This window comes from Gasterosteus aculeatus, chromosome X, assembly GCF_964276395.1.
Source record: "Gasterosteus aculeatus chromosome X, fGasAcu3.hap1.1, whole genome shotgun sequence".
Taxonomy (NCBI): Eukaryota; Metazoa; Chordata; class Actinopteri; order Perciformes; family Gasterosteidae; genus Gasterosteus; species Gasterosteus aculeatus.
The window spans coordinates 9502075-9526516 of record NC_135698.1 but is presented as its reverse complement, the minus strand read 5'-3'; the positions used below and the strand labels follow the sequence as shown (position 1 = coordinate 9526516).

At 41.2% G+C, this 24442-nt stretch overlaps 1 protein-coding gene across 1 annotated transcript in view; it reads right to left on the bottom strand.

Annotated features, from left to right (window-relative positions):
• Positions 1-6230: 6230 nt before the first annotated feature.
• Positions 6231-24442, bottom strand: part of LOC120808765 (voltage-dependent calcium channel subunit alpha-2/delta-1) — a 47917-nt gene continuing 29705 nt past the window's right edge. The window contains exons 16-39 of the mRNA XM_078082555.1: positions 24358-24432; positions 24175-24255; positions 23960-24034; positions 23008-23067; positions 21079-21135; positions 20808-20879; positions 20649-20710; positions 20207-20283; positions 17151-17211; positions 16966-17057; positions 16074-16155; positions 15716-15778; positions 14998-15101; positions 14364-14453; positions 14210-14277; positions 14064-14102; positions 13730-13801; positions 12598-12750; positions 12384-12436; positions 12125-12180; positions 11882-12011; positions 11051-11163; positions 10544-10626; positions 6231-8167 (exon numbers count right to left, since the gene is read on the bottom strand). Coding sequence (XP_077938681.1) covers positions 8060-8167; positions 10544-10626; positions 11051-11163; positions 11882-12011; positions 12125-12180; positions 12384-12436; positions 12598-12750; positions 13730-13801; positions 14064-14102; positions 14210-14277; positions 14364-14453; positions 14998-15101; positions 15716-15778; positions 16074-16155; positions 16966-17057; positions 17151-17211; positions 20207-20283; positions 20649-20710; positions 20808-20879; positions 21079-21135; positions 23008-23067; positions 23960-24034; positions 24175-24255; positions 24358-24432 — 1926 coding nt within the window. The 3' untranslated portion in view covers positions 6231-8059. The remainder of the gene's footprint in view (positions 8168-10543; positions 10627-11050; positions 11164-11881; positions 12012-12124; positions 12181-12383; positions 12437-12597; positions 12751-13729; positions 13802-14063; positions 14103-14209; positions 14278-14363; positions 14454-14997; positions 15102-15715; positions 15779-16073; positions 16156-16965; positions 17058-17150; positions 17212-20206; positions 20284-20648; positions 20711-20807; positions 20880-21078; positions 21136-23007; positions 23068-23959; positions 24035-24174; positions 24256-24357; positions 24433-24442) is intronic.

Sequence of the window (24442 nt, the reverse complement as noted above, 5' to 3'; positions counted from 1 at the left end):
GGTAATAATTCTATTTATTTAAGGTTCATCCTTCTCTGTCGCATCCCACTCAACCATTGACCCTTGCCCCCCCCATGTCACCAAAGGTCATCAAGCAGCACAGTGTCTACTACAAAACAGATATTGGCGGGCACTTGTTACCACAGGGGAGTGTATGGGGGTTGGTTATTGCCCCCCCCCCCCCCCCCTTCCTTATTTAAATAAGTACTGACTTTACCGGCGTTGGGTGGATGTGGACAAGACAACCCAATCCATCTCCTGAGTGCCATCTCTATTTACAGCGATGACAGCAGGAGATAGGAGATTCGACACCCCGCTGGAGTCCCGGAGCAGCGCGCCTGTCCACCAGTGACAGTCTAATGGGGTGCACAGTAAACAGAAGTGCCATTACTTATCCAGCCGCAGATTGACAGTTACAGCATTCTGGGGATTACCAGTATTTTTATTTTAAACAGAGGAATTGACAGATTCATATTTAAGCTCCTGCGGCTTGCTAAAGAACACCACAGAGTCATTTTGCAATAATAAACATCAGCATGAGCCAGATACTTTCACTGGACCAGAGCACAAGTCTCTTTTCTCTCACTCACTCCTTCTACCTTCAGTTGCGCACACATACACATGCAACCCAACCACACATTCGCTGGCTCTTTCATGCATACACGCGTCCAAGCGTTCTTTCTTTGGTCACATTTAGAAACAGGCAAGCAGATTCAGCTAGTTTGAGCCCCCCTGTGACCACAATCTCAATACTGACTCTCCCAGCAAAAATCCAGTGGGTGTTTTTCACTGCGACAGAGAGCCATGACTTCTGCTGAAAGATCACCATCACCAAGTCACCATCCAAGACTCCTCACATCTGTGGCTGGTTATTGCCAGAAACTCCATATCGTCATGCAGTTAGTAATGGAGGGAGGAAGCTCAAAGGGAGATGGAGAGGATAAAGAAAGTGAAGAACGTTGATAGTGAGATAGCGTGGATGAAGAGCAATTTGAGTAAAAGGGATGAACTATGGCGGAAGAGCACAATGCAGACATTGTTCTGAAGGCTGGTCTGTCTGAGTGCGTATTTTTGGAGTGTGTGGAGTATTTCTAGACTTCCTGTGGATTTGTTTGGAAGTTTTTGTGTCCAGTGTGTGAGCCATGCATTGTGTGTGTGTGCATCCATTTGGTTTTTCTTATCTGCAGCAATTTAGTAGTATCTCGTTTTGACCTCTATTTGTGCAGAGCAGAGGTGGCTAAGGTATTTTACTCTAATGAATAGCTAAAGACATGTCTGGGTTGTGAACTGTGTGTGAGTGTGTGTGTGTGTGTGTGTGTGTGTGTGTGTGTGTGTGTGTGTGTGTGTGTGTGTGTGTGCGTGCGTGCGTGCGTGCGTGCGCATGTTGGGCTTAGAAGCTATAAACACAGATACTCTGTCAAGAGATCCTGTTTAAAACAAACACACACTTCCTGTTGTCAGTGCATCCAATTGTAGTCACTGCTCGTAATTAAGATCTGCTGACAGTTACGGCTAACACAAATAAACTACGCACATGCGCTATCTCTTCACAACAGTTTAAAAGAAAAAGCTTCTCGGTTTTGGAAAAACAGACCCTTTTTTTTCTCGCGTTCAGCCCTGCGATCTGCCTTCGAGTCACATTGTCCTTTGACTTTTCAGATCACGGCAGAGACGAAACAGGCTGGTGAGATCAAAATGTAAAACTCTTACACATCAGTCCGTCATAATGCACATTTGCAGACTGAGTCACCAACACGTCTCCAGCAATAGCCTCAAATACGATCAGATGACTTCAGCATACGGTAAAATACTCAGCGTGCTATTGATTTTTCTTCGCTCTGATAGGGAGAACAACTGCTTTAGTCATTGTCACAGACGCAGCGAAATCGACTCTTGCTTTAGAAAGAAAGCACAGTCTCACTCATGACTCATCGTATGATGAATCATTGAACAAGTTGTCATGTCTGCAGATGTGTCTTAGACATTGAATAATGGAAGTGGTTTTACATCCCACAAAAGAACACTTAAAAATGTAAAACTTAACTCAAATTATTGTGAGTCTGCAGTCATTTTTTTTCCTTTGACAGCAGCTTTTTAAATTCATAAGATCATTCTTATGTTGAGTCATTTTGAGTCTTAAAACGCAGTAACCATTCATTCTCAACAGTCCAGTTCACTGAGTCTTTATTCAGCCCTTTGTCTGTGTCCCGCTTGTGTTTATGGGTGTTGATGTGAACATTTGAGACAGAATCTTGGAACAATTCCTCATTAAAATGCCCTGGTGAGTTTGTATATTCACACAAGACATAACTGTTTAAATGACACACATCCTATGGTACAAATGACTATGGTACACATTAAGTGTGTTGCGTAAACACATCAACATCCCACAAACCCTTTTGACAGTATTTGTCTGTCACTCTAAAAGTGCACAACACTGACACAAATGGGTCACGCTTACATACACAAGCTATATTGTTAAGGAATAGGACTATTTTGTCCTATTGTCTTGCTTTCAAATACGTTAAGTTTGTTTTATATAAGTTTATTATTTTAACCATTCTCCCGGATACATTGGTTTATAATAGTACGGACGCTTTCTTGATTTCATTTGGGCATGACATTGTATCAATTTTGTATTTTGCTCCATAAAACCACATTTACCCACCAAAGGTGTTTAATAAGTGAATAGAAAATACAGTAACATGTTCAGTTGCACACAAAGAGACCATAGAACATTTGGAATTTGGCTTAAGTTAAACACTTCTACCCAAGGGCACAACTTACAGCCCAGATGGAAAACCAGACCGAAAGGGAAGGAGAAGCCGATGCGAAAATAGGGCCCAAACTTGTGTTTCCTCACTACTTCCTCATCTGCTAACAGTCATCTTCGCTTGTCAGCTGTTTACTGCTAATTTGATGACTGGTGCTCGGAAACAGAACAGCTTTTGTCCACCAACATCAATAAAAAACATCAAAGTCCCCTTTGTCCGTCCCCTTTTTGATATTATTTTCATCAGATGAGGATTTCAGGCCTAATGATAATTGCTACTCCATGTATTATTTTGTTTATATTATATTAAATGTGACGTAAGTAATTTCTGCATATGCATCCTTATGTGGGTGCACAATACAAAGTAAACAGTGACTCAGTCATAAGAACTCCGTTGCGTTAGTTCACAGATTTTCACAAAAAAAAGCATTAAGAAAGATAATGGAAAAAATACCTGACGCCGGTAAGAGAATGACATATAGTTTTTAACCTCGGTGAATGTGCACGACCCCCACAAATCTAACACCTCATGTTACCAGTTAATGTACGTTCGGCCCCTCTCTAAACACCGAAAAAAATCCACAAATCATCCCCAATCTATCGCTGGGATGGAATGTGTCCCGTTGAGACTGTTCACCTGGACAACGTCTTCCAGTGTTACGCCCGCCAATCACACTGAGAACACACACTCGGACGCACGCACAGCATGCTGACACTCCTACAGAAGAGGAGAGCGCACAACTGTCTGCTCATGTCTATGTGCTTGCACAAGCCTGGCATTTCCTGACAATGCCTGCGTGTGTGTTTTGTGTTTGTGTTTGGGCAACGTCAGTCAATCTTTCTCTCTCCCCCCATTTTGCAAATAAATGTTAAGGTTTCGGTTGGCTTGTGTTGTACGATTTGGAGTTCATTAGTGGATGTCTAAAACAGAAAGATCCTCTCCAAATAGAAGCGGTGTCTCACGCAGGACAGCACAGGCGAGTTGGTAAGCGCTCGCTGGCAATGCTGTGAGATGTCACTGCACAGTGAGGCACTAGCTCTTTGAAGGATGTCGTGACCCTGATTATTGTAATGGAAAAAAAAACTGTGACCTCTGTGTGGCTGCTTACGGGAAGTGTAAACTTGTTCAGCGTAAAAAAAGTAAAAAGAGTGGAGCCAATTAAAAATCTTGCAGCTAAAGTATACAACATTAAAGTTCCCAGAAGTTTATTCTGAGTTGGGTTGATTGCCCTCGGGTTGTCCTGACCCAAGGGCTGCTGGGAGTGCTGGGGCTAAATATAAGACTAATATTACAATCAAAGTTCTAAAGATAGCATTCACTGGTGAAGCGCTACGTAAATGGATGTCATATTACTATCGAATGAACTTTAAAGGGGTTCACAAATGTCATGCTGTTCGTCGGAAATCCTGTCACGCGTAATGTTGTTGGCGCAGCATCAATCTTGTGTGTCCTTTCCTGCAATTAGTGCAAACTCAAAAAGACACTGTGACTTTTACTCCACCACTAATCAGTGATACAGCTACTGCTTTAAAGGCTTTAGATTAGATGACATGTACTTTCTTGAGAAACTTAACTTTTAATGGTGTTCTGTAGAAATGTAGTATTTTGAGGGAGGTTAAATAGAAAGGCTGGATGGCAGAATAGAGCATCTTTGCTTAAAAAACGGGGTGCAGTCATTGCTAAAGTGGTTAAAACAAAGGCAAAAAAAAAAACCATCACTCAAATTGACTTCCTCTATTGTTTGAATCTTTGTTCTGATTGACAAGAAAACAATACGTATTTGTTGACAACTGAGAAAGAAGTTTTACCATCAAACAAGTTTTACCAAGTCTTTAAATTGAACCAAGTTCTCAAAAAACTAAGTAACTATTGGATGCAAAAACAATAGTGAAACAAAAATGTCCAATGTTTGAATTGTAAATTTCAAATTTGCTTTACTCGTAAGTATGGAAGGAAAAAGTTAAAGCAGAAAATAATGTAATGTAATAATGTTTAACAGAAGGATAAGTTCATTATTTTAATGTTCACTTTATTTAATTTCTCTACCTACAGTGTCAATAACCTGCTTAAAATATGGATATTTTGTATTTGGCCAGACTTGGATTTGTTTAAGGCAAATGCCATGAAACCTCTCTGGCCTTCTGGCCAAGTTTTGTTGCATATCCCCTCTTACTGACTAAGAGATTGCAAAGCCACCATATGTCAGCAATTAAGTTAGTTGTCACAATTAAAATTATTAATGGGTAGAACCACAAAACTGAGACACATATTGTAATAAGAGAAAAGAAAACATTTATTGTTGCACTTTTTGTTTTTTTAGCCTAATAATGAATTGAAAAGAGAAGTAGAATCTGTCCTGACTTTTCCTGCGTCTGTAACTTCTTAAGTCAGGCATGTTAAAGGGTATGACCTTGTTACCATTTACAAGAGTATCCTGTTACAACCTACCTTCTACATATCCCTATGTAGGCGACGTAAAAGACCTCCCAGTCTGAAATATCAACAAGAAAAAAGAAAGCTTTTTATTCCCCACCTAAAACCATGAGCATATCGATTTTTAGATTGCCATCACAAAAGCCATCAAGTGAAGCGCTCGTAATATTCAACTGCTTTTGATGTTAGCAGCTGTCAAACTACTGCTGGTCAGGCGATGGCTGAACTGTCTGTGACAATAATGTTGCCAGAAGCATCCCAGAACTGGAAAGAACAGAGTACGAGCATCAGTTAAGCCCTTCATTTGGAGGGAGCTTCTTTTTTTTTTTTTTTACAGTGATTTATTTAACTTCTCCCCTCCCTGCGGCGATGGATGTAGAAGTGCAACCTGTTTGTTGGGCATAGTTAAATGTTTAACAGGACATTTACAAACCACAAATCCCAGTCATCGTTGATACTACGTGTGGTCAGTCGTAAAAAAGAAGTGAGAGGGTAATGAAGAACAGATTATCCACCTGTAATCTTATTTTTGTGATAATATAACTCAATGAAGAAATTATTAAAATGGGATAAAGTAAGTTTAACCAACATGTACTGCATCCACAAAATCAGAACGAAATTTGGAGGGAGGTTTTCTTTACAGTTTTTTACAGTAATTTATTTAACTTCTCTCCTCCCTGCGGCAATGTAGAAGTGCAACCTGTTTGTTGGGTATAGTTAAATGTTTAACAGGACATTTGCAAACCACAAATCAGAGTCATCAGTGATACTGCGTGTGGTCCGTTGTAAAATACATGAGAGGGTAATGAAGAACAGATTGTCTGCCTGTAAACCTATTTTTCTGATAATATAACTCAATGAAGAAATTATTAAAATGAGATATAGTACGTTTAACCAACATGTGCTGCAACAAACACACCAGAACGGGTTTTTTTTTGCGATATTTTTCTCCAGGAGGTGTGACATGTCTGGTCTGAGACAAATTAACTGGCCAGTTGTGACAATAAAAATGAGCGCCTCCGGTCCTAACAATACAACACTTTTATTGTGAATATATATTTGCACAATAATCAACACCATATTATAAACAACTTTTCTTTTCCTTCATTTTCTCTTTTATACAGTAAATAGTATCAGTGTACAAATTTTTACAAAAAGTATTCAGGCTAATCAAGTTCCACAAAAGAGTAATTTATGTGCAATAATAAAGCACAATCAGATATCGGAGGTACACGCACATGCCTGCACATAGACACAGGACCCCCAGGTTAAAACACAAGTCAACACGCAACTTTGATAGACAGGCATAACCTGAACATTCAACCAGGTCATCATGAAGGCGAGGTGGAGAGGACTCAACTTTGTTTAAATAGCTAAAGAAGAAAAAACAAACACTACAGTGTGACCTTTATGACTTGTTATGGTGATGTAAGGCAATGTGAAATTACCACCGCTGGTAGTGTAATCTCAAAGTTCTCTCCAACAGGCCCTGATGCTGATCGTAGCGCTCAAACACAGAACAAGCTCATCCCATGACAGCTTTACGACACCGAGCCTTCAGCGTCTGCTTTACAGCACTTATAGAGCAAAACGAAGAAGAAACGAGTATAAGGAGAACAGCAAGGAGATGATAACAATGAAACAGTGATTTCGATATGATGATCTCGTTCACAAGTCGTCCTCGCTCCTGAGACTGGTGATCCAGAAACAGAAACAGGACCAATAAAGAGTGGTGTTGGAATACAAAGCTCAAGTTTGGTTTAGGTTTGTTTTGACCACGAGATAAACACTATTATCCCATAATCCCAAATACTGGTTGTTCCTACTGCTGCCGGGGCCACATGAGTTAAAACAATTGCAGCAGATTTGGCCCTCATCTCATAACGTATTACTGCAAAGGCTACCTTCTTTGTTACACTGAAGCAAACCGTATCAAACAAGCTTACGCGGTAACAATAAAACTGTTGTGATTCAGTTATCCGACTGTTTGAGCTACTGTGCAGGCACTGGGGATCTGATGCATCAGATTGAAGACAACCAAAGCTGTCGGACCGAGTACAGACACAACAATATTAATCCACATGATCCCACTTACTTTTCGGCAAACGTTTTACTATGTCAATCTATTTAAAACAGCCAACGTTGTAGCTTGAACTGGAGTGTGTATTCGCGGTCCTTGGTTCTGTGTGGAGCTTTGGTGTCAGAGTCCTGGTGTCTTCTTTAGCTCTGTACTGAACACATGCTGCTACAGTACAACGGGGCACTAGTCCCAAAACACTAGTTGGTTTGTAGTACAAAATAATTAGATAAATACAGTACAGTACATTTAAAAAACACCAAAGGGATACTCTTTGTAGTTGCACTGGTTGACAAAATAATAATTCATCGCAGCATTACGATTCATACGTATATTAAGCAAAAAACAATATCGACAACTGGACAAATCAACGCTGTCAGTGAAGAAGGATGTTTAGTTGGCATAGTGGGACTCGACCTCTGCTAAATAAACCAGAGAAACAAATGAGGCAGAATTAAAGGGTTTGGTTAGCTCTTACTCTTGCACCGTAGGTGGGTTTTAAGGAGTATTTCAGGGAAAAGAGTGCAGCTGAGCACAGAAAACTTGTCTCTGTTCTTGAAAATGACCAGGAGGAAAGAAATCCTTACTCTTCGGCATTGGACGATGAAGATGCTAATACTGGCATCAGAAAATAAAATGACTTTTTGCAAATATTTTGCATACATCGTGGATGGCATAGCTGGAGTGTTCTGGCCTCTTATGGGATGAGATGATCAGTGTGTGTGTGTGTGTGTGTGTGTGTGTGTGTCTGTGTGTGTGTGTGTGTGTGTAGGGGTCATGAGGTTTGTGAAGCTGTGATGACCCACAGCAGTAGTTGGAGTCCAAGCATCGGCCAAAGACACAGGCTTAGGCTGGTCCCTCCGCCGCAGTCAGAATCATCTTCCTGTTGGACAAATCAGCGGTCAATCAATCAGATACACCATCTTCTCATACGTTCTGTAGCTGCACTAAAGCTACAAACATCAACAATAACAGTAATTTGCAACACTTCGATTGAATATAATACTATGAATAATATTCAATTTCACTGTGTTGCAATATTGTATGCCTAACTCGACCTGTTATTTTAAAAGGCACAGTTCAACCATTTAACAGTTTAAATGAACTGCTTATTCAGTCTTATAATTCAATAAAACGATGGATATCTCACATCCTGCAGGAGCTAACTGGTTGCCAATGGTAACTTCATATCAACCAGCCAGTCATCTTATCTCTCAGCGAGCAAACAAAAAAGGGTTGTATTTCCTCAAATTAAAACTCATTTGAGTTCTCTGTTGCAGTTATAGAGGCGTTCCCGGCCTTGTTCTGTTTTACGTGCACATGTGTGTGTACGTGCAAGCCCCCGGCTCAACACTTTGTGGCATTTTTGAATTTGATGGGCGTGTTCAGGATATCCGTGCATGCCAAAGGCCTAGGAGCAAGAGGTGGGAGTCTTCCATATTCAAAGGGCAGGAAAGCCACGTTGAGCTTCCTCTGTTTACTCCAGTGATGAAGTGGACTGGCCAAGACACAAACTGTCCTTCCTACAAGGAGCTGAGACAAAAGTAATGGGACAGATAGAAAAAGGAAAATGGATGCGTTCCTACTTTTACTACTGTTCAGTGACTTCCCCCGGCCATTCCTCCTCTTCCCTTTGCTTCCAGGCATAGATTTTACACAATATAAACATGCAGGCAAATGAATTAGTGGCCCATTATGTGTGTGATCTACGTCTTTAGAAGCCAATGGGCGGCTCAGTTCACATTCAAGTGCTTCGCCCCAAATATTTAGATGCCTTTTAAACAAGTTGGGTGGAAAAACAATGATCTCACACACGTTATCCACCTTGCTTCTTGGTTTTACTGGCTTACCTCAAACAGTAAAATAAAGTTCCATTCAATGTCATCCACATTTACTACTGTGTCAGGTCTATTACTGTACGTTGCATTCTCTGGAACCCAAAGAGACTTCACAAATTGAAAAGAAATGCATCCCAATGTGTTTATATGTTTGGGTAACAAAGCATTTAGCAAAGCTAACTAAAAAAATAATGGGTACAAATATATTTATACATCGCTGTGTGCTGCTATAATTGAATTGTGGTGTACGATGCTATTATATCAAATTCATTTAACACTTTTTCCTGCCAAGATTCAATTTGCTCTTCATCTATTTGGGTAAAAAAAAAGGTGCCAAAGAAAGTCAGGCATTCTGTAAGGGAGAAAATAAATTAATACCATATGTGTTTCTCTACCAGAGGGTGTTATTTACTTAATTCTAGTGAGACATTCATTGTGTTACCTAATTTGTCCTTGCCTTGCACATTGCAATGGCCCAGGAATGGTAAAAAAAAAAATCCGCCAAAGAACATTTTGGTCAATTTACAATCCAATGCCAACAAACCAACCAATTGGTTTGGAAAAAAAAAAGAATCTGCATGTTAAGCGTAAAGGAATGAAATTGGCCACAGTACATTACACACTGTATCTGGTAGCCTAAGTATATTATAAGTCAATAAGTAAGTAACACAATTCATTTATAGTGCTTTATAGTGCTTTTCACATACAAAAGTCACAAAGTGCAAGAGGAGCGGAACTCTAAACATTGCTAACATTAAAAGCCATTTGAAGCAAGTGAAAATATGTTAAGCCTAAATGTTTTATATTTTACAGACTCAAAAGCAACCAGCATGCAACTCCCCATATTGATCGAATTTCCCAAAATTGGAAATTCTGACGTGATGCATGGGATCCGATAGCCGATCTGCATTGATCACACCACAAATACATGCATTCATTTTGTCTAAAAAGAGGTTATCGACAAACTGATTGACCAATCGGATGTCTAAGACTCAAAGGGAGTGAAGCAGTGTAAGGGGACTAAGCCTGAACTCAGCACCAGAAACAACAAGAGAGGTGAAGGACTCAATGCAGAACATCTGCTGATTGGGCACAAGGGTTTATCCTACCAGACCAGAGCAGCAGCCATTGGTATGTAGAACCACAAAAGAAAAAGAATGATATATGAAGAATGAAAAGATCATGAAAAGCAAGATAAATAATTGAATGACAATTGTATAAAACATTCAGGAAATAATAGAATATTTATTCACTGATAAAGTAACTGAATAAATAAATAAAGGATAGATTAGAGTGAAAAATGATTCAGTGTTGAATCTCTGCCGAAGGCTGAGGAAACCAAATAGAAATACAGCGCAGTGAAACCTCACTAACAATGCTGTCTCAAGCAATTTTGAGGAACATGTCTGGGTGTGTCTTACATCTTCATTGTTGTCGAAGCACACATCCGGCCCTTTGCGGTATCTGGGATTTTGAGCAAGCTCACATGGATCTGGACCTTCAGCTGAAGACATTCTCAGGAAAAAGCTTTCTACCATCAGCATTGCACATTTAACAATTTAAAAGGAAACCATTCAATTGCCATAGAAGAGAAAGTAAAGGCAGTCCTTGAAATAAATAGACATGATACTGTGATTGAGCAGATTGTAATGTCTGTCTTTGTCTTTCCCCCCTACATACAGTATAAACACCTGGAACGGACCTCCAAAGGTTTGGCACAGATGTTAATGGGAGTAGCGTGAGGCCTTCAAATGTCGTGCCCCTGGTTTACCGTTCACCTGTGAACATTCAGGGGAGACCCACTACAAACTCCTTAGGTGTGTGTCCTTGAGTCTAAAGCTCTGCCTGCCGTCAGGGGGTCGGACGGACGGAGGGCTGGAAAGTGAAAAAAAGCATGTTTGATTTTTACGAGCTAAGTGAAAAGATACAGGGTTGTTCCGCCTGGCGCAGCGGCCTGGGGTCACACGACAGACACGTTGCCTTGGCGTCGGTGATCAGGAACACTAGGTTGGTCTTTGGCAGCTTCTCAGCACGATACATCCTAGAAAGCACAACATGCGTATACTGGTAAACATTAAATTGAAAATGTGAGGGATATCGTGCTCTAAAAACCTAAAAAAAATCTAGTTTTGTATAACAAATGATCTACAAGATATCTAGCGCATACAGCATTTCAGTCTATGCGTACACAAAGGTATGTGTGCTCAGATGTGCACGTATATATATGTGCATTCACAGGTCTTTTCTCCTCTTGGATTTGGCTTTTTTATGGTAGTACTGAAGGTTTCTGTGTCTACAGCCGTTAACATCGGGGGGATAAAGCAGCAGACACGTGGGACTCGTAACATCCAGTAATCACAGCCATATTTAACCCTCTCCGGCGGCTAGTACTGACACAGAGGGAGGGTAGAGCAAAGTGGATGTGCAGTGGTCTGTGAATGTGTTTATTAGAGAGTTGGAAGTAAAGCCAGAGAGTGAAGGAAGAAAAACAGATAAAAACAGATATTGTGCTTCCCTCTGCAAATCCGGTCAGTGACACGTCAAGGTGAAGCGTCTTATCAGAACTCATCCGAAAAAAATGTGACTGGAAAACAAACCACGCCAGGAAACTAACACTATTCTGAAGCCGTCCCTGCAGACCAGTAAACCGGAGGATATCCAGAGAGAAGAGATGGAAAATCCTAAATTACCCAAAACATTTGCAGAGTCACTGAAAAGTGAACACGTTGAGGTAAACACGTGATGAAACCCCTACGCACCTGGAACAGTTTCCACAGTCGAGGACGCCTGAGTAGGTCGTTTCATTATTGTCAAAGAAGTACTGTGTCTGCTCTGTGATGCAGCTTTCCTTAAACATGGCATCTGGTATGTCATCTTCCGCTGACTCCGCTGAAAATAACGGGCAGGTTTAATAGAGAATAACGCGAGTAAATAACAGTGAGAGTGGTGGGGTGAAAAAATCGTACCTTACATTTTACACAATCATAGCTTTTGCTGCTTACCTGCTTCCAGAAGGTTGGGGAACATGAGACCAAAGAAGAGCTGCTGGAGCAGAGACCTGGAAACGAGCAACATAGATGATGCCATCTTTAACTAATTCCACGTATAATAACAGCCACACATCTAGGGAGTAGATGACGAGAAGCAGTCATTCTTTTTTTAAAAGCTGGTTACTTAGCAGTTGAACGGTCACTCACACAGCGACGCGACATAATGTTGCCCAGCCAGCCGACTTTATTCCTAAAGTAGAAATGAACTCACCAGGCAGCACTGGAGGCCCACCAGCCAATACTGAGCATGTCGGCAATGGTGGGCTGGAAAGAGACGTCGCGTATAATAAATACAAAAAATGAAAACAAATGTCATCACAACATTTAAGAATTGAGAATCAATGCAGTTTGCGTAACGTGTGACTTGAATAAACGAGAGACGGAGCGGCTGCGGTCTGACAGCTTGTGGGAGGGAGTTTTCTAACCACATAGACGGAGCGGGGTCCCGCTGCAGCCTTGCCGTCTTTCTCCGGGTCACAGATGGACTGGTAGTCGTAGGTCTTGTTGAACGAGTACAGGGAGGTGTTCACAAGGTTGATCATCAGCACAGGATCCACCTCGCCAAAGAACTGACCTATCTAGAGGAGTTGCATGAGCAAGCAAAAGAAAAAGGTTGATACTGGCTTGAATGAGTTCATTCGCCATGAACACATTCGGTCCATGTAAACAGACGACCGCCAACCTCTTCCCCTGTTTGCAACCTCTACTCACGGAGTGTGGACAGGTGGAGAGTGGATGTGTGTTCACCTGTTAAATGTATTAATCGTATGTTGCTATCAGTCTCGCAGTAGGTCTTGTGCCACATTGGATGGACGCTAAACCAACGGGCCAGTTTCAAGGTTAAGTCATTTTTTGAAGTCCTTCAGTGGGAACAGGTCACTGTAGTTACACAAGAAGAAACACCTGGAGGGGGATGGTCGTGTTTGTGTAGAACCATTGTGATGGGATCAGTTAGATATTTAACCGTTGTTTGTCACCGGCACAAACTAACCAAAAACTACATCCGCCAAATGTTTCGCACGGTGCCAATCGGACGGCTAAATGACCATGAACTGTGCGCCAGACGTTCTGATGGTAAAAAGGATCAAAGACGGCAGATGTCCTGTCGTGACTGACGTGTAAATTTCCCAGACCTACTGTTTGTCCGACCAGCACAGCGGCCCGAAAGAGAGGAGGTAACACAGCAGAGCTGACCTCCGGCCCACACAGGGGACGCACTTCACTTTGCCTGTCTAAAATCTATGAGGACGCTCCCTTTGATCCTCCTGGACAGGATGGTGCTTTACGTTTTACGTACGGCTTTCAGGACATTCTCATTACTTTGATGATTCATGAGTCCAATTATTTGACCTTTTGCGTGAGATTTATGGATCCCTGACAAAGGAGAGCGAGGAATGAGGGAAAGTTGAGAAAAGTAAGAATAAAAAAATGCTGGAAGAATTGTTGATTCGCAGCTATTTGACTGTGTCATAGCAGATTTTTCCATGTGATGATTTTTTTTTAGCATATATATTATACATTTATGGCACGGTGAAGTAAGTGTTGACACTAACTCACCAGTGCGATGTACTCATCGTGGTTTGACATGAGAAGAAATCCCCCATCATCCAAGATGACACAGTCTACATGCTGTTATGCAAAAAGATGAATATTTTAAAAATGCAATTAATACAATTGGAAAATGGAAAATAATCTTGTATTTTTTCAAAAAGAGATACTAGTCAGGCCTGACTACATTTTTATATTGCAGGCAATATAAAAGCATATTTCTTCTGCAAGGTTCCATTTTTAAACAGGGTCATCTGCGCAGCCATGGCAACAGAATAACATCTTAGACAAGACAATAAACACAACATTCTCAAATGTGATTGAATAAACCGTTCTGCTCTACCTTGTCATTCCTCAGACAGCCACAAATCTCATCTTTACACTGAAAATATAAAAAAGTGAGTCAGACAGCAAATGACTGTTGTACCATTGATACATTCGTCAAAGACGGTCTAAACAGCACAAACGCGCCTTATTAACACAACTTACATTCAGCTTCAGTGTAGCGTTCATAAAAATGCTCATCCAGAAGGAGACGTTGAGTTTCACTCCCACTACTAAAGAGAGCAAATCACAAAACAAGTTTGAGTTTCTCCGTTGTACGTTCACAAGAAGCTTCACATCTGGGATTAGCGAGACTGACCAGCTGGTTTGATCGTGACTTTGTCGATTGTGAGTTCCACTGCTTTGCTGACTAGAATTCCCGACTCAGTGACCGACTCCCTGCCCTCTGCTGCAGTGCAGAAGGGATACAAAAGAGACGGTAAACAATAACCATGGCAAATTCACCCAAGTCATGTTTAAAATGCGCTTGGCATAGAACATTTCAAAAACGGGGCATCGTGGCAAAATGGAATAACGGCTTTCCAAGTTGGGAAATTCCACAGATTTTTAGCTGCTAGCAATTTATCTGAGTGGAATCCGTGAGGCCAGTACATGTGCTAATCCCGTCAAGTGTGGAGGAAAGCACAGCCACATTACACCGACGTTGGCTCGGCCTAATGTCTGCTAGAGAGATCAGTGGAGATAACAGGAAGTACACAGCTGGGCGGAAAGGCAGGGGGAGAGGGGGAGAGGGGGAGAGTGGCTGAAAGACACAGCGGGAAAAGGAGAAGGATAAAGACAGTGGTATCGCAGGCCTGGGAGCGCGACCTTTGCCAGCAGGACTGGGATGGCGTCCAAAGGCAGAGAGCAGGATAGGCCGCGTGCCAAAACCAAGATCTTCATACACGCGAGTGCACACGCATTCACATATTAAAAAATTCAGGAATACTTACAGTTGAAAGATGGCGCCGTGAAAATGTAGATTTTATTGTCCAGGGTCCTTTTGTAGAAGCTGGACTCATATGTCTCAGGATTCTCAGTCCACTCTTCCCCAGCACTAAAAACATTAATATAGTTACATCATGTCATATATGGACCATTATATCCACAAACCACAAAGAAAATGTGATTTATCTGAACAATTTGTATTTTAATCTAAAGCCAAATGCTCGTCATTGGAATGCAAGCCACACCCATATGCAGTTGATGTATGCCAAGGGCACGAGCTAGTAAAACCAATTACTGATAATATTTCATGTTGTAAAGGAGGGTGGAACATATATTCATCTGCAGCTGGAATATCGTGTTTTGACCAAGTGGATCCCCCAAATGTAGTTGAGATAAAAGCAGCAGCGAGGAAATTGAGGAAAATTAGTTTTCCTGCTGTTTGGCGGCTGGACGTGTGGATTTTACCCGTATCCTGTGCTGGCTTGGCAAGCTACGGGACTCCAGCTCAAAGTTTTCTAATCCTCTATATTCTGGAAAGTAACCCAGTGGAACCGGTGAGTAAAGCAGCCAAAATGGGCCGAACTTAAGAGCAGTACAGTCTGTATCTGTTTCCATTGCACACATTTACACCACCCGATATTTGGGCAAAGCATACCGTGCTGTTTCACAACGCCAGCACTAATGCTAGAAGTGAAACTAGTAGAAGGAGGGTAGAAACAGTACCTTCTCGGGTAGACTCTTGTTATTCCTCCATCCGTGGCTACAAATCTGGCCACTATTCCTTCCCTGAGAACATGGAAAACAACAGCAATCAAAGACAAAGGCATAAATAAACTGTGAGACCAACTTAACACAAATTGTTTCATTACCGGCTTCACTTGTTTCTATTCGTCCTAATAACCCATTAATGTCATTCTTTTTTTTTTCTTTCATAAAAACAGCATGTCGTGGCAGAGCTTCGAATAGTTCATGTCATCATGTCTCGTTTGGAAAGCAGAGACAGAATGAAAAGGTAAATCCGTGACTGTGACATACAAGCTGGTAAAGGGTAAGAGGTAAAAACAGCATGTTTGGCACTCACACTGTCTGCTCGTTCCAAAGTTTAACCAGTTCAGCTGTGAGACCTGCATCCAGTATTAGTCGATTCACCAGGGACATATTACCTGTGGATTAAAGAGGGGATACATTTTACCTACAGCGAACAGTACAACACCACAATAACAGTGATTAGTGGAGAAATGTGGCATGGAGCAATTGGAGGAGGAGCAACGTTAGCCTATTATCTATGAATATTTGCTAAGAAGATCAATATGTTATGCAACTGCAATTTTCTTTCCAGCAGAAAGAATCCTGAATAGACAGCTGATTAAATGTCCGATGGTGAAAGTCAGGCTGAAAAAATAACAGAAAATTCTCCAGCTGACTAATTATTAGACAGTAAGACAAAAGAAAGGTTGTTTTTAAAAGATTGGTTGTTGCAGCTTCAGGAGAGATCGTAAAGAAAAATGCATGGGAACTCTGTTAAAAATGTTAGACCAAATTAAGAATGAATTGTAAGACCACACTGCACAACAGCAACCAGAAAGGCATTGATGCATGTTCAGAGGGCATGACCGTGGGCTAAAATGGATCGTGGATACCTGGATCCATTAGCTGGAAGATGATGGTAGGTCATAAGGGGAGACCCATTAGATGACGACAAATCAAACAACATGAGTCATTGTGTAGCACGACGACGATAGTCGTCTAGGAAACGCAGTCCGACGGGCTGATGTCACTCTGCTTGTACCACTATAATCAAATGACGAAATGAATACCTTGACCATCCGATGCCGACCTTTGTGTTATCACGGGTGGAAAATTACTGAAATGACTAACAGTAAAACATGCGGTGCGTGTACGCATACGCCAAAAGCATCCACTTTCACCAAGCTGTGCAAATGCGCAAAGAGAAATAAAGATGAATGACTCACATGCATCTGGAGTGCTGTTGTCAATGTACTGACTGAAGTCGAGGAGAAACTCTGTGTTGTTGAGTGACAACTTCAGCTCCTTGCAGTACTCCCTGGCGGAACAGTATCGATACACACAAGTATCAGCCCCTTGTTTGCTTCTCCCTGAGGAATGGAGTTTGATGGGATGCGTCAGGTGCACTTACCTCGGAGCAACGTAGGTGTAACCAAACTCATCAAACCTCTCCTGTTGTATGGTTTGCATGGCTTTTGAAAAAACAGAAATAATTGGGTTTAGGTGGTTAAGATTGTGAATATCGGTTTTGAGCTTAAAGTGTGCTCTATATTTCTCATATTGGACAGGTGATGGATCAAGGTAGAGAGTGCGCATTGTAAGGCATTGGAGAATGACTGAGTGAGAAGTACTTGCCTTCTTGGCCTGTTGACACCGCAGGGAGACAGAGATGAGGAGAAAGTGTTGATTAAAAAAATGCAATCATTATCTGAATAATTTCATCCCTTATAAAACAAGTTGACTTGAATTGTAAATATTTCGCTATATTACAACAGTATGCTGCACTGAAAGAATATTACGTCTTATAGACAAACATTTTGTAATGAAGAAAACTCCTTCCACTCAATGCTTTGTCTCACCTGGCTCTGAATTTCAGAAAAGTGCGTGCTAATTCTCATCTCATAAATGACCTGACTGGCATGGATGACCCTCATTCACGAGTCTCTTAAAATGAAGACATTTCAGATATTTCCTTTAAAATATATTGAGACATGTGTTGCAGTCTGCGAAAAAAATGACTAAGCACTGAATGTCCTGTGGGCCGTTTAAATCTGGTGTGTGATGAAACAACGTCCTCCACATAAAACATTATTCATTGTCCATCTGTCCCTATAGGCCAGGCAAGGTGTGTGTAAGTCCAATTTCTTTCCACACCATTCATTATTTTTTCTTATTTTTTGCTCTTAACGTTTATGTCAAAATCCCTTCAGCCCCTGTATTACGTACTGCGTTCAATGCATTCATCACTTGTTCTTTATGGGATGAAAACATTTCCATCCATCACACACCGCCAGCAATCCTCCATAATGTATTAGGAGGATAAGTGGCTGCAGGAACCACCTGAGACAGATAGTATTGGGGGTCTGGCTCCAATGTTGAAACTCTGTACGGCTGCGATATTTTCTTTAAAAGGCCTGTAAGCGTTCCGACGGCCTTTATGGCGCGGTGACAGACTCGTTATGGCAGAAAGGGAGTGATGCTGAGCTCGAAAACACAGTCAAACTCTCATCTGCAGGAACAACCGAGTCATCAGCAGTTGATGCTTTTCGGAGTTTTAAAAATACACTAATGCCAAATGGTCGATGGTGCTGATTGTGGTGTGTTTTTTCAAATGAGTCATCCACCTCTGCATCTATACAGTGCAGAGACGTCCAATCCATGCCTTCATCCCTCCATCCATAATCATGCAAATATATTGAGGACAATCATGCTTATGGAATATGGCGTTATATTTGTGCCACAATCCTGAGCGCGTAATTTTAAGTTTTGAGCACAGAGAACTATGTTGTAGCAAAGAAAAACATTCCGTGCGCGCAGTTTACTCAGGTGCCCTCTCCACAAACTGGTTTTCTGCGCGCAGGCAGCCGTTGCTGCGCTCTCTCTCTCCACCTCTTCACGCTGCGCTCGCTCGACGGTTCACTCACGCGCTCGCTCGACTTGCAGCAGCGTTACATTTGTGCCACAAAACCAACCAATCAGAGAATTAAAGAAGGTCCATTGTGATTGGCTGTTGGTCTCCAATCACAACGCTAGTAGAACTACCTACAGCATCGCGGAAGCTCAGCGAGTTGTTGAAGTTTGCAGCATTTGTGCTAAATGCTAATGGCCTGGATTAAAACATTTGGTGTTCTCATCATTTGCTTCGGTCATGTCTGATGGTGGCTAGTCGGACTTCTAATATCACTCGTTTTCGTCTTCTTTAGGAAGCGTTGTGATTGGAGACCAACAGCCAATCAAAATGGACCTTCTTTAATTCTCTGATTGGTTGGTTTTGTGGCACAAATGTAACGCTGCTGCAAGTCGAGCGAGCGCGTGAGTGAACCGTCGAGCGAGCGCAGCGTGAAGAGGTGGAGCGAGCGCAGCAACGGCTGCCTGCGCGCAGAAAACCAGTTTGTGGCGAGGGCACCTCAGTAAACTGCGCGCACGGGATGTTTTTCTTTGCTACAACATAGTTCTCTGTGCTCAAAACTTACAATTACGCGCTCAGGATTGTGGCACAAATATAACGCCATAAGGGCACCTCAGTAAACTGCGCGCACGGGATGTTTTTCTTTGCTACAACATAGTTCTCTGTGCTCAAAACTTACAATTACGCGCTCAGGATTGTGGCACAAATATAACGCCATAATGGAAGAGCATCCCAAAGAGTGATGAACACAGAATACAGAGAATAGTGAGTACTTGCCCCAAGAAGAAGCTAAACGATCCCAGTGTGGATGCAGGACAAGAGAAGATCATTTATATCAGAATACAAAGTATGTATAAAGAATTGTACAGTATCCTCGCGCTAATTACTTCAATTGAGCTATCGGAGACAAATGGAGGAAAAATATATTGATAAATGAGTTGAAGAAGAATAAAAAGGGGGCGGAAAGGGATAATAGGAGGAATGAAGAGAACGAGTTGAGGACAGATTAACCAATCATGTAGGAAAACCGAGACAGAGCGAGAAAACAATCCAGATATAAGTGTGTCTGTTACCCCATGAAACATTTAAGTAAGGAAATAGAAACATAGCGGAAAGTGGTGAGGGGAGGAGGGGAAAAAAGAAAAGAAAAGGAGAGGCGGTAATGAGATGGAGAGGATCAAGTCTAAAGGGCGACCGGGAGAGAGGAGGTTGGGGGGTGGGGGGGGTTAAGAACGAGGGAAGTGCAAATTGCAGACAAGATCAAAAGAGCTGGTGCTTGGGCTGCAGTGTGTTGGACGGGGAAAGCGTGTGGATGAGTGTGTGGGAGCGCGGGGCAACTGACCGCTGGGTCACACACTACGAAAGGAAAAAGCTTCATGGTGCCAATCTGAGCGGCAAAAACACAAAGGCAGCGCTTGTGGTTCCAGCTCGGAGTGAGTAATATCAAAGAAGGAGATACCCGAGACTACGACCTACGACACGTAGGCATGGGAGGGGCTTGTGAGGCACAAGCTACATTAGATATGGAGTTTGACACAGGGGATGCGTGCTGTACTTACATATAGCGTTTTTTAAGTCGTCTCCCAGTTTGGCTTGAATGAAGTGCTCACTGTATCTCGGTAGAGCCAGAGCCAGGCTGCAAACGTGACATGGTTACAAGAGTTTTGAGGTTGGAGATGTAAGGTCTGGTTTGTGTGAATTAATGATGTCTGGTCAGACAAACAAAAATGTGATTCAAAGCCTGCAGTGTTTTCCAAATTATCCTTTGACTTATCATGAAAAACAACCAATCAAGAAAAACACAACTTTTTTTTCTGTATTTTCAGTGAACAGTAACAAAAGTACAGACTTTCTGTTAGAAACAAGAGAGTGACCTCTGTTGGCTTAAGTAGTGTCCTCCATCACCGGAAATATTCTCTGTAGTTAGTGCCGCTGCCTTTAGTGACAGCGACAGCTTAATGAACCATAAAGAAATATTACAAAATGACTGACGTTGCTCACCTGTAATCTGTCCCATTGACCGGAGCGAACGTGTAGGTTCTGACGCCCCGATCTATGTACCGCTGCCAAAGAAGAAACCGGTAAGTGACATTCAACCACTGGCTCCAGAAACATAAAATGCAATACTACTTGTAAGTCCTTTCCAGTACTTAGTCTTACCTCATCCTGAGTTTTAACCAGTGTGTCGATGGTCCGTTCGCCCGTCTCCCCGTCAATCATCATTCTCCTGGTCTATAGGGAGACATTTTAGAAACAGACAGCAGTTCAAGCATCCTTGTGTCTGACTGACAGAGGATCAGTATCATGGAAGACTTTCTGCCGTATAACCTCATGCTAACGAGTTAGGGACACAAAGTAAAACTGCCTCAGTCCCTTTCCTTGAGTGTGTGTGTGTGTGTGAAAATAAATGCCATGCATATACACACTCTACCTCCACTTTGAGGTCATTCTCCAGCTCTGCATCGAGGAAGTCGAGGGTAACAGGTTCCTGGAATTTAGGATTCTGTGGAAAGGATGATGTTGCAGTTTGTAAAGTGATGACATTTAGGAAACTTGGACAGAGACAAAACCAAACCCCCAAAAAGGAACCCTATCGGCTCATATCGGGGGGGTTTGGGTGGAAGCAAAGTTAATATTGTAATAACCCACTTTTTTTATAAAGCCAGCTGAGTAGATGAGAATAAAACTATTATATTCAGTGGACCATTTAACAACTTGTATTCAGAGATGGTTCTTCTTACTGTAGCGATCCGCCATTTTGAGTAATATGTTTGCATCTCAATACCGGGTTTGCAGTGAATGAACAAATAGTTGACTTTAGTGCAATTTTGTTTTGTTCTATATTGAAGAAATTGCAAAATTTCTTAAAACATAAACCAAATCAAATCCATAGCATACAAATTACAGGGTACTGTATGGCGGCTGTGACACCACAGCGCTGAATCAGACCTGATACAAAGTGACACTGGACCCTATTAATGTCTTCTCTTAAAAAACCCATATGTCTGAGTGGCTTTATGAGGTTATTAAATGGTGGCAGGAATCTAATGCTTCTCTATAAAACAGCAGTACATGGAATCCAACACCAGCCTTTCCACTACAGTGGTTGTTCATTCTGTACTAGGCCTTTCTGCCTAGTTTCTTATTTTTATGTTGATATATGGAAACACTGCGTCAGTAGATCAATACATGCAAACAATGCATTCTAACTTCTAAAGGAAGACAGGGAATGACGTTGGATGTGAACATAAAGATAATCGTGTGAATCAGTGCATAGAAAAGAAGAGCAATGAACTAAAAACTAAATCCATCAAAAAACATCAATTGAGTTCCTTACATTTGATGGCAGGTGAAATTAAATGAAGCAGCAGGAAGATGAGGAGACGAAGCATCTCAACATGAACATGAGAAAAGAAAGAATAAAAGATGAAAAGGTACAACACTGAATGAAACATCAAACATATACAAGTAAAACAGATCTATGAGAAATAAGTGATGAGGAACAAAAAATAAGAGTGACTTTTGGTGGAGCAAAGAATAAAAATTCTACTGTAACGAAGGAGTTTATGTGAAATACATACAAACATGATCTAATAGAGAAAGTGTCACTGCAGAGGCAGAGACGGTCAAGGAATATGTTCAAAGGGCTGAACGACTTATGTATTTATTTGATCTCCCATTCAGTGGATTCAATGAAATGATGCATGACTGACAGGCTCAAAATGTCACAAACAGACACATGAATCCTTTCCATCAAGGAAAGCCATCTTTTGTCTTTGAATAAAGTTTATATTTTAAATATTAATCACAAAAGTATTGCCCTGAGCTGCAGGTCGCTCCTCACAAGGAACTGATTGGTCTTGAAGTCTGAGAAGATTGATTTTTGTCTGATATGTAACCGCGCAATTCTTGCATGATCGCGTGCTCTCCGTAGCATTCCTAATATTATATTTAATTTCTGCCAATAAAACTTGAACCATTTCTATTTGAGGGTCATATTTTGTGTCATTCAATGTTAGACTGTAGACTACAGCAACTTCCCCCCTCATTCCGGTATGTTCTATCGATCTGACAGTGAAACACTCACACAAACACGTGGGAATACAGCAAAACATACAGACACATTAGTAATTAACGATAAAATGTTTATGACCAGAGCGATCATTACAAGCTACACAAGAATGTTCCCACAAAGGATTTATTATGGCCAGCAAAAATGTAATTATTAGCTACAATTACTGCTACTACACGTACAGAGAATTAGGAGGGAAAGGCTACGGGTCGACGATACAAAAGAACTCTAAATCAGATATCTTTAGGAACTACTTGTGCAATCTACAGCACTTGTTCTTAGTCTCACCTCATGAAAAGTGACAGCATACTTATTACTGAGCCTGAGCCTTCTGTTACGAATCCTTTTCTAGGAAAGTTTTGAAAAGATGCACAGTGATGCATTTGTTTTATGTCGTACGCAGAGTGGGGGTTTCAGAGCCCACCAAACACATTGTGTCACTCCCAACTGCAACTCAGCAACTGTTTACTATTTAGACAAGCACATATTTGTTGACCGTGATTTCAGTCTGGGTAAAAAAGACCATGAGGAAAAAAACAGAAAGAAAGATGGAAAGAATATAATCTGCAGTATGTCTCTATTTAAAAAGGAGCTTTAAGATTACTTCCGATAATATTAATCTGATACCATTTGAATTTTTCATATATTTTCATTCATACTAAATCTTTAAATATGTTTAACGTCTCGAATATGATGCTAAAAGTAAGATAGTACATTAAGTGCTACTAAAAATAAAATCACATTACTTCTTTTATCCTAGAAAATATTTAAGGAAGGAATTCAGAATGGAAGTAGCATTAACAGAGTCCCTTTCCATTTATAGCATTATCTCTTTTCTATGCCACAGTCCTTTTTATTCCTTCATTCTTAAATCCATACAGTATATATATATATATATATATATATATATATATATATATATATATATATATATATATATATTCCCGTTTTGCAGCCTTCACATCTATTTTGGCCCACATGATAATGAGTGACCTTCAAGCCCACATGTGAGGACTGAAAGTATCAAGTCATACTCCATAACTGGATAATTCATTACTTTCATGATGATTCATGATACGGTTCCGGCACATAAATGTACGAGGAGAACTTGATCCATCTGCTGGCCTGCATATTATTCACTGCGACAAGCAGTCAATGTGTCATCATATGGAATGGTCAGAACATAATTTAATGCTAGGACCTGGACCTGTTGAGTGATGCGTAGGCTCGGGCACCGTACCTTTGGCAGAAGATTGGGGTGAAGCAGGACATATCCATTGGGATCAATGGCAAAATAGTACCCATTTGGACCAATCTGAGGCAGAAAACAATTAACAGAGGAGGGAAACGTTTAATGTCTAATGGAATCATATCACGTTCTAATTTACCAAAGGGGAAACCTGGCCAGTCACAAGACATTTTATAGCTGTATTTATCTACATGCACGTGACTCACTGTGAAGCGTGGAGTGAGCTTCTTGATGTCATTCAGAGACACGTCAATTCCCATTACGCCAAGAATCAATTGATTCTGGTGCTAAGAGACAGAATGAAAAAAAAAGATCAGTAACAGGAAAAATACACGATCCACTCCCACTGACACCACTTATTCATGCGTTCATGCATTTATTTAATGCACCTCGCCATTCCTGTCATCTATGGTCTTTGTCTTATTGAAGACAGGTAATGTTCCAGTGATAACCAGACCCAGTTCCTGATGGAGA